This window comes from Dama dama, chromosome 12 (assembly GCF_033118175.1).
Source record: "Dama dama isolate Ldn47 chromosome 12, ASM3311817v1, whole genome shotgun sequence".
In the NCBI taxonomy this organism is placed as follows: Eukaryota; Metazoa; Chordata; class Mammalia; order Artiodactyla; family Cervidae; genus Dama; species Dama dama.
Window position 1 is genome coordinate 77,753,420 of NC_083692.1, and position 9,295 is coordinate 77,762,714.

The 9,295-nt window shown below is 40.0% G+C and overlaps 1 gene segment (V, D, J or C); it reads left to right on the top strand.

Moving 5' to 3' along the window:
* LOC133067015 (T cell receptor alpha variable 8-4-like) lies at positions 1 to 3,363 on the top strand. The segment is given in 4 exon segments: positions 1 to 224; positions 334 to 490; positions 2,680 to 2,725; positions 3,322 to 3,363. Coding segments are annotated over 4 exon segments (330 nt in total).
* Positions 3,364 to 9,295: the final 5,932 nt, after the last annotated feature.

The window sequence follows — 9,295 nt, forward strand, 5'->3', positions numbered from 1 at the left end:
CAGACACCAGAGATAGGCATTTTGTTAAGACAGCTTCTCTTCCTAACAACCTCCCTACAATCTCCATCAGAAGAAATATATATCCTTTGTCATTCTTAATTTCAGAGTCAGCCAGTCTTCAAACTTATTTGTGGGGAACATGTTAGAAAGGAGCTCACTGCCTCTTCACTGCTCCACTATGACCTTGGTGTTCACCTTGATGCTTGAGATGCTTCTGTTTCTGAGTGAGTATTACTCCATTTTTCTCCTTTGTCCACACATGGAATATTGCTCCATGTTGAATAGAGACTTTTTGTTTTAGCTGAGTTCACTGATTCAGCACTGACGTTTCAGCAGGAGCTGGAGCCCAGTCAGTGACCCAGCCTGATGACCACATCACTGTCTCTGAAGGAGCCAGTCTGGAGCTGAAGTGCAACTACTCATCTTCTGTTTCACCATACCTCCTCTGGTACGTGCAGTACCCAGACCAAGGACTCCAGCTTCTCCTGAAGTACGTGTCTGGAGACAATCTTGTTTCAGGCATCAAAGGTTTTGAGGCTGAATTTAGGAAGAGTGAGAAGTCCTTCCACCTGAGGAAAACACCAGCTCATTGGAAAGACTCGGCCAAGTACTTCTGTGCTCTGAGTGACACAGTGCCTGGGGCTGCAGGAGGAGCTGAACACAAACCTCCTGGACCCTGTAGCTCAGTCTTTGTTGTATTAGGAGGTTGGCATGTTCTGTGAAGGCAAACAGCACAGACAATACAGAATCCTGGAAGTGTTTGGTTCCCGTGGGCATCTTAGATTTTTCTTTTCTTCATTTTTTCTTGTCTTTTCTATTCTTTTTGTTTATCATTTTGCAAAGGAAAGACTCCTGTTTTCTGAAATTTGGCATTTTTGTCCTCTAGAATCAGAATTCTAGGGAAAATGAGGCCATAGAATTTTCAGCAAGCTGGAGAAAGCTACTTACTGCTGGGTCATTTGGAATAGTGATGGGCTGAGATATAATAGCTTGAGGTTGGCCATGTGAGTTGATATAGCACAAGTCAGAGAATTTGCTTTACAATATTAATCTCATCTCTCAAGCAAAGAACCCAGGACAATGCCTTATTTCTAACTGCATTATCTCCAGACTATTTTGCTAGTATCCTAAGAAGCTTCTTTCCTTAGAGGATTTCAACTCTTTGACTAAAGTGTTTGGGACTGGTTGAGCTAATTACTGTTGGCACTTAAGGATGTATACGGGCGACCTTTCCAAACACAATATAGTGTGAAGCAAAAAATGTTCTCCTTTATTCATCAGTCTCCATTAATAGGCTTCCCAGGTGGTGCAGTGGTAAAGAATCTGCCTGCCAATGCAGGAGACACAAGGGCATCCTCCCTAATGAGGAGGAAGATGAGGAGTGCAGTGAAGAGGTGGTTAAGTCATCCATATGGGGCAGTTCTTCTGGGTCTGTGTTTATCTTTGGCCAGATATCTCTCTCCTTTCCCCACAGCAGACCTGTTTTAGGACACTCCTGAAAGATGCATGTGCCAAGATGGATTCCAGCGCAGAGCTTTGTGGGATGCTTGGCATCATCTGTTTTGAGGCGGTGCCACCTCCTTTTTGCGCTCCGAGGAGTCTTTCTGTGCCTGCACAGTTTTCCTTGACCTCTTGACCTCAGAAGTGGTCACTTGTTTACTATAGCAGAGCTCAGCTCCTGCCATTAATTGTCTTGGTTACTGAGGCTAATTAGCATGACAGGTTAATGAATCTGAGAGAGGAGGAGTGGGGGCAAGGAGTTTATTCAGAAAGCTGGCTGACCAAGAAGATGGCAGACTAATGTCTCAGAATAATCATCTTGTCTGGGTCTGGATGGCAGGTTCTTTCACAGAACAGGGTGGGGGAAAGTGAGGAAACAAATTAAAAAGGCAAAATTAATTTTGTAAACATCTCCTAGAATGGCAAGCCTCAGGCAGGGGATGTATTAATTTCTTCTTTCCTACCATCCACAAATGGATAAGTCATGAACAAAAGCCTTTTAGCAGTCTGGCTGAGGGGCTGATTCTCTGAGGCAGCCCATTATGTATGATTATAATAACAAAAGCAGTGAAAAGCAAGTCAGAGGAACAGTTCCAACAAGGTAGAACTGGTTCTTCCCTCAGTATTTGGAGTGTGTAGGGAAAACAAAGCTTGAATTTTACTCTGCTTGACAAATACCAGCTGTCTAGCTCAGGGGCCCATCTACCTCCTACCTCCGAAACTCATTGTGAGTTTTCATGTGCTCAGTCGCTCAGTCGGGTCTTACTCTTTGCCATCCCATGGACTATAGCCCACCATGCTCCCCTGGCCATGGGATTTTCCAAGCAAGAATACTGGAGCTGGTTGCCATTTCCTTCTCCAGGGGATCTTCCTGACCCAGAGATCGAATCCGCATCTCTTTTGTCCCCTGAATTGGCAAGTATATTCTTTACCGCTCCATCCCCTGGAAAACTCTTTCAAATGGGGGTTAGTAATAATAGAGGAGAATAATTTTGTGTGAAGAAAAGCTAAATCATTATCGGCATATAAGAAGCATGCTTTTCGATGAATATTCCTTTCAGTTAATAGCTCTGCCGTATTCCCTGATTCAAGAACTAGACATTTATGACCATAATGAAAAATATCTATATTTACATTGATTGTTATTATCTTTATCTATGTCGTTATCTTTATCCATAGCTCTCAGGAAAGTCCCCTGGATCAAACAGGGAGTCATAAACAAAAGGTAAGATGGAAAATTTTGAAGTATAGATGTCAGCTTTTTCTGATTTTTTTCCACTTTTATTGCCTAAGATTTATTTATTAATATATATCAGGAGAAAATAGGAACTTCCATTTCACAAGTTCAAAATTATGTATAAAACATTGAATGTCACCTTTTCCCCCCACTCTCACCCCTCTTTAACCTCTTCAGTTGAGATCAGAGGGTGGGGCTGCCTGTCACAGAGTGTCAGCTGAGCAGGGTTTGTTGGCTGAGCTGATTGGTTGCAGGAGCTGAAACATCCAGACAAGCCATGACACTCACCACCCAGGGTTTGCTATGTATCTTGTGAATGTTTTCCAGCAACAAGGCAAAGCGTCATGAAAAGGCTAGTGGACACCGTACTGGGGCTTTTGTTTGCCCAGGTTTGCTGTGAGTTGGGGCTGCCCCACAGGGGAATCTGAAGGAATGAGCAGCTTCTTTTTTGTTGAAGGAGGAAGAGGAGCTGACAAGTCCTGCAGACGTTCTATCCTTCTCATTTATGGGGTTGGGGGTGTACTTTCCGGGTTTTGCTGGTGCTCTGTGACCCTCACCTGTGACTGTTTCTCTTTCCTCATCAGGTGTGCGAGGGATGGATGTGGCGCAGAGTCCCCCAGCCCTGAGTCTCCAGGAGGGAGCCAGCTCTACTCTGCGGTGTAATTTCTCCACCTCCCTAGACAACGTGCAGTGGTATCTTCAGAACCCCGGGGGCCACCTCATCCGCCTGTTTTACATTCCTTCAGGGACAAAGCAGGAAGGAAGATTAAACGCCACGACAGTCCCTAGAGAACGCCGCAGCTCACTGCACATTTCCTCTCCGCGGACCACAGACTCGGGCACTTACTTCTGTGCTGCGCAGCACGGTGCTCCCCAGGCACCTGCAGCCTCTACAGGAACCCTCCCGGGGCTCAGCCCCTCCTCCAGCCTCAGTCACACCGTGAGGCCCCACAGGGCATTTGCTGTGCTTAATGTTACTCACCTGCATCAGGACAGTTTTAACCACAGACACCGTTTGGTCCTACAGGTTACGGACTTCGGTCTCAATCTCCCCTTCTCAGTCTGTGTCTCCTTCTTCACTAGAAACTTCGAACTGGGAACTAGCAGAGTAGTTGATACGAGGACAGAATTAAAATAAATATTTAACCACAGCTTCCCAGGTGGCTCAGTGGTAAAGAATCTGCTTACCAATGCAGGAGATGCAGGAGACATGGGTTCAATCCTTGGGTGGGGCAGATCCTCTGGAGGAGGAAATGGTAACTCATTCCAGTATTCTTGGGAAATACTGGGAAATCTCATGGACAGAGGAGCCTGGCAGTCTAACAGTCCATGGGGTCTCAAAGAGTTGGACATGACTGAGTGACAGAGCATGCATGCTGAACTCAAAAATGTTAAAAAGTGAAAGGAATTAAATGAAATCACTCCAATAAAGATATTATCCAGCTTAGTCGCCTTCTCCAGAATGTTCAAGTCTGCCTCACCATGAAGTGTTCCAACAGACAACTGAAAATATTAACATGCCATCCTACTACTGTGGAAAGCAAACAAAAAATGTTTGCTCAATGTTTAATATGAACTTGATAAGTTAAAACAAATGAATTCTCTTATAGTTCTGGGTTGAAGAAGTATGAAATCAATTTTGCTTGGCTGGCTGGTAGGTTTCCTCTAGAGGCTCTAAGGAAAAATCCATTTCCTTGCATTTTTCTAGCTTCTGGAGGTCACTTGGAATCCTTGGGTCATAGCCCTTCCTTGAATCACTGCAACCTCTTTTACCACCTCAGCTCCTTTCTCTTCTGGAGTCAAATACTCTTCTGCTTCTAAAGTGTAGGAAATTGGTAAATAAACAGAAACTCATTTAAATAGAGTTGGGAGACAGGGGGAGCTCTCATACCCTGTGAAGATAACAGGATTAAAGGGCAGAAGAAAGATGCCACCTCTTTTCAAGGCAAACACTGGGCCAGTGAAAAGCCATGGACTCTGTTTACTTTGTGTGTGTGTGTGTGTGCGTGCACGTGTGTGTGTGCGCGCATGTGTGTTTGTGTGAGTGTGTGTGTGTTTGTGTGAGTGTGTGTGTGCATGTTTGTGTGTGTGCACGTGTGTGTGTGTGTTTGTGTGTGAGTGTGTGTGTGTGTGTGTGTGTGTGTGTGCAGGGGCTTCTCTTGTTGTGGAGCACTGTCTCTAAAGTGTGTGGGCTCCGTAGTTGCAGCACATGGGCTCTCCAGTTATGGCACATGGGCTTAGTTGCCTGGTGGCGTGTGGGATCTTAGGTCCCTACCAGGGACTGAACCACATCCCCTGCGTTGGAAGGCAGGTTCTTAAGCACTGGACCACCAGGGACATCCCAATGTAAACAAATGTAAGCATCTGTTTACAGTAGCACTCCCAACTTCCTTTTCTTCTCTATAAGATCGTTCTTCTCTTGTCCTGTGGGGACTTGCATGAAGCTTGCTGTGGTTGCAGACCCCAAACTGCAATCCTTTGCTGATCCCAGCTAAACTCATCTTTATAGAAAAATATCTATAGTCTTGTGTGTGTGTGTGTGTGTGTGTGTGTGTGTGTGTGAGCAAAGGATGCATGGTTATGTATAGGACCTACCCAGATAATCCAGAATAATTCATATTGAGAGAGTCAATTCCTAGGCAGCTTGATAAGAAGTCCAGGGGTTCCCAAGGAGAGAGGTGTCTGGAATTCTCAAGGAGGAAGAAAGGACAAACTTTTTTTCCCTCTACATTCCTTAGGATTGTATAACAATAATGTATCCAGCTTGAGAACAGTCTCTGGAAAAAACCTTCTGGCTAATCCTATTATCTTAAAATGTAAATTATGGGAGTAGGTCTAGTGAGGTCTTTACAGCCTGCAGACATTCTTTTGATTCACTGTAATAACTAATTAGAGAGTGTATAACTCCATGGCTAACACTAGCAAGGGGGTACTCTTTCTGCCCCTTCTGATGCCTATGTCAGAAGCTTTCTCTGTCTCCTTTATAGTTTAATAAAACTTTATTACACAAAAGCTCTGAGCGATCAAGCCTCGTCTCTGACCCCGGATTGAATTCTTCTCCTCTGGAGGCCAAGAATCCCGGCAACACCCTTTCAGTATCAAGATCCTTCAACTAATCCTACACCCAAAGTCTACTTTGCCACATTTTTATCTAATTAAAACTTTTAAAATGGAAACATAGTTGACTTACAATACTATATTAATTTCAGATGTACAGCATAGTCATTTGATATTTTTGATAAATTACATACCATACAAAATTATTATAAAATATTGATCATATTTCCTTTGGTGTACATTACAAACTTATGATTTATTTGTTTTGTAACTGAGAGTGTGCACCTCTGAATTCCTTTCACCTATTTCACTCCTACACTCACTCCTCTCCCATCCAGTGACCACTAGTTGTTTCATTATGTCTGTGAGTCTGTTTCTGTTTTGTTATATTTGTTTTTCAGATTCCACATACATGTATTAAAACATACAGTTTATTTGTCTCATTCTGACTTATTTCAATAAGTATAATACCCTCTGGGTCTATCCATGTTGTCCCAAATTAAGAGTTTACTTTTTTTATGGTAATATTTCACTGTTTATATCTATATTGATCTATCTATCATCTAGATCTTCTTTATCTATTCATCTATGATATGAATGAACGCTGAGATGTCTTCAATATCTTGACTATTGTAAATAATGTTTCTCTGAACATTGGGGTGCCTATATATTTTTGAACTAGCTCTTTTGTTTTCTTTGGATAAATACCCAGGAGTGGAAGTTCTGTATCATGTAGTAATTCTATTTTTCATTTTTTAAAAAAATTGTGTCAATTTGCTGTTATCTTTCCCACCACAACCACTAAAACCAGATAGGATCCTATTCGCTATCTCTTTCCCCTCAAAGGTGCTACCTCCTTTCTAAGCAATTGAGGAAAGATAAGACTTCAGGTTGCAGACACCATTCCATTTTTAATCTGGGGAGGGCAGAGCGGGGAGAATCTCCATACTGTTTTCCACAGAGGCTGCACCAATTTATATTACTACCAACAGTGCCCAAAGATTCCCTGTTCTCCACATCCTCACCAACCCTTGTTATTTCTTGCCTTTTTGATGACAGCCCTAGTAAGGTGATTTGCTCATTTGTTGTTCTCATTTGCATTTTACTGATGACTGAAGATATCGAGCATCTTTTCATGTGCCTGTTAGCCATCTGTATGTCTTTTTTGGTAAAATGCCTATACAGGTCCTCTGCCTAATTTAAAATAAGATCATGTTTTTGATATTAAATGTATAAGTTCTTTATATATTTTGGATATTAAATCCTTGTTGACATGTTGTTTGCAAATATCTTTTCCTTTTCAGTTTTCCTTTTCTTTGTGTTAATGGTTTTCTTCTCTGTGCAAGAGTTTAGTTTGATTAGAAAAAAAATATAAAGATGAATGTCACAGAGCATATTGTCTATATTTTCTTTTAGGAGTTTTATGATTTCAGCTCTTACATTTTAGTCTTTAAAACATTTTGAGTTATTTTTATTCATGCTGTGAGAAAAATTTCTAGTTTCATTCTTTTACATGTAGCTGTTCGGTTTGCTCAAAACCTACTTATTGAAGAATCTGTCTTTCCCCTCACTGTATATTCTTGCCTCTTTTGTCATAGATTGATTGATCATAGGTGCATGGGTTTATTTTGATTCTATTTTGTCCCATTTATCTATGTCTGTTTTTGTGCCAGTACCATACAATTTTGGATTACTACCACTGTGTAGCATATTTTCGTATCAGAGAGTGTAGTATTTTCAACTTTGCTCTTTTTTCTCAAAATTGCTTCAGCTGTTGAGGTCTTCTGTGGTTCCATACAAATTTTAGGATTATTTTTTCTAGTTCTATGAAAAATGCCATAGATAATTTGATGAGGATTGCGTTGAATCTGTAGATTGTTTTGGGTGTATGGGTATTTTAGCAATATTAACTCTTTCAGTCTATGAACATGAGATATCTTTCTATTTATTTGTGTTGTCTTAAATCATTTTCATCAATTCTTATAGTTCTCAAAATACAGGTATTTGAATTCCTTTGTTGAAATTATTGCTAATTATTTTATTCTCTTAGATTCAATTGTAAATTGGATATTTTCTTAAATTCTTTCTCTTATAATTCATTATTAGTGTATAGAAATGCAAAAGATTTCTATATATTAATTTTGTACCCTGCAACTTTACTGAACTTTACTTTCATTTATTTATCCTAATAGCTTTTTGATGGTACTTTACAATTTTCTATACATAACATCATGTCATTTGCAAATAGGGGCAGTTTCTTTCTTCAAATTTGGATGCCTTCTCTTTCCTTTTCATATCTGATTGCTATGGCTAGGACTTCCAGTACAATGTTAAATAGAAGTGGTGAGATTTGTGGACTTGTCTTGTTTAAGGTCTTAGAGAAAAAGCTTTCATTTTTTAAAACAACTGATTGTGATGTTAGCTGTTGGTTTGTCATAAATAACCTTCATTATTTTGAGGTACTTTTTCCCCATATCAAGTTTATTGAGAGCTTTTATCATGAGCAGATATTGAATTTTGTCAAATGCTTTTTCTGCATCTACTGAAGTAATTATGTGGTTTTTATCTTTCATTCTGTTGTGGTATATCATATTGATTGATCTGAGGATACTGAATCATCCTTGCATACCTGGAATAAATCCTAATGATCATGATGTATGATTACAAAGGGTCTTTTTAGAATAGTTCTAGTTCACCTGCTTATTGTTTCATTCTGTTGGGGTCTTAAATATTTCTGTACAGTTACTGTCTCAATAATAGATACAATAAATAATGCAAAAACAAAAACAAGCTAAACTCATGTCATCAGTGTGCAAACAAAAAAATAAAAAGACAGCAGTATTAAGTGTGGGCAGAATATATAACACAATTTTCTGATTTAGAATCTATTTAAAGACATGGTCTCTTCAGTATAAAGGGCTCTTCTTGATTTGCTGTCGACATTATCGGAAGAAAGACAGCTAGCTCCTTACACTGACTCAGTCTGAGGGTGAATATTTCAACAAGGTAAAATCCCCTTCTATCTCAAGAAATCAATGCTTCAAGATGAAGACTTGGTTACATATTTCAGTGCTCCAATTGATGGTGGTGAACATGAATTTTTAAGAAGCTATACACATTTTTTCAGCATAACTTCTTTCTATGGCTACAAAAGGGGCAATGCTGCTTCAGAGATTACTGTAATGCTTGTCCCACATACACATATTCTTCAAGTAGCCAGAAAGGATCCCTTAAAAATCTACTAAAGTTTTATCTCCTATTATGGTTCCGTTTACATCTATCAATCATGCATGAATGTATGGTATGTTTCTATCTATCCATCCATCTACCTAGGTAGTATCTATGTATATTATAGTCTAATAGTTTGAAAATATGGGTTTGAAAATCAACACTTCTCTCAATGATACATGTTGTCCTCAAGGATATGGCCAGATTTAACTTCTTTAACATAAATGTATACCACACTTAGTTAATTTGTGCCTAGAGTTCATGTCCTCCATC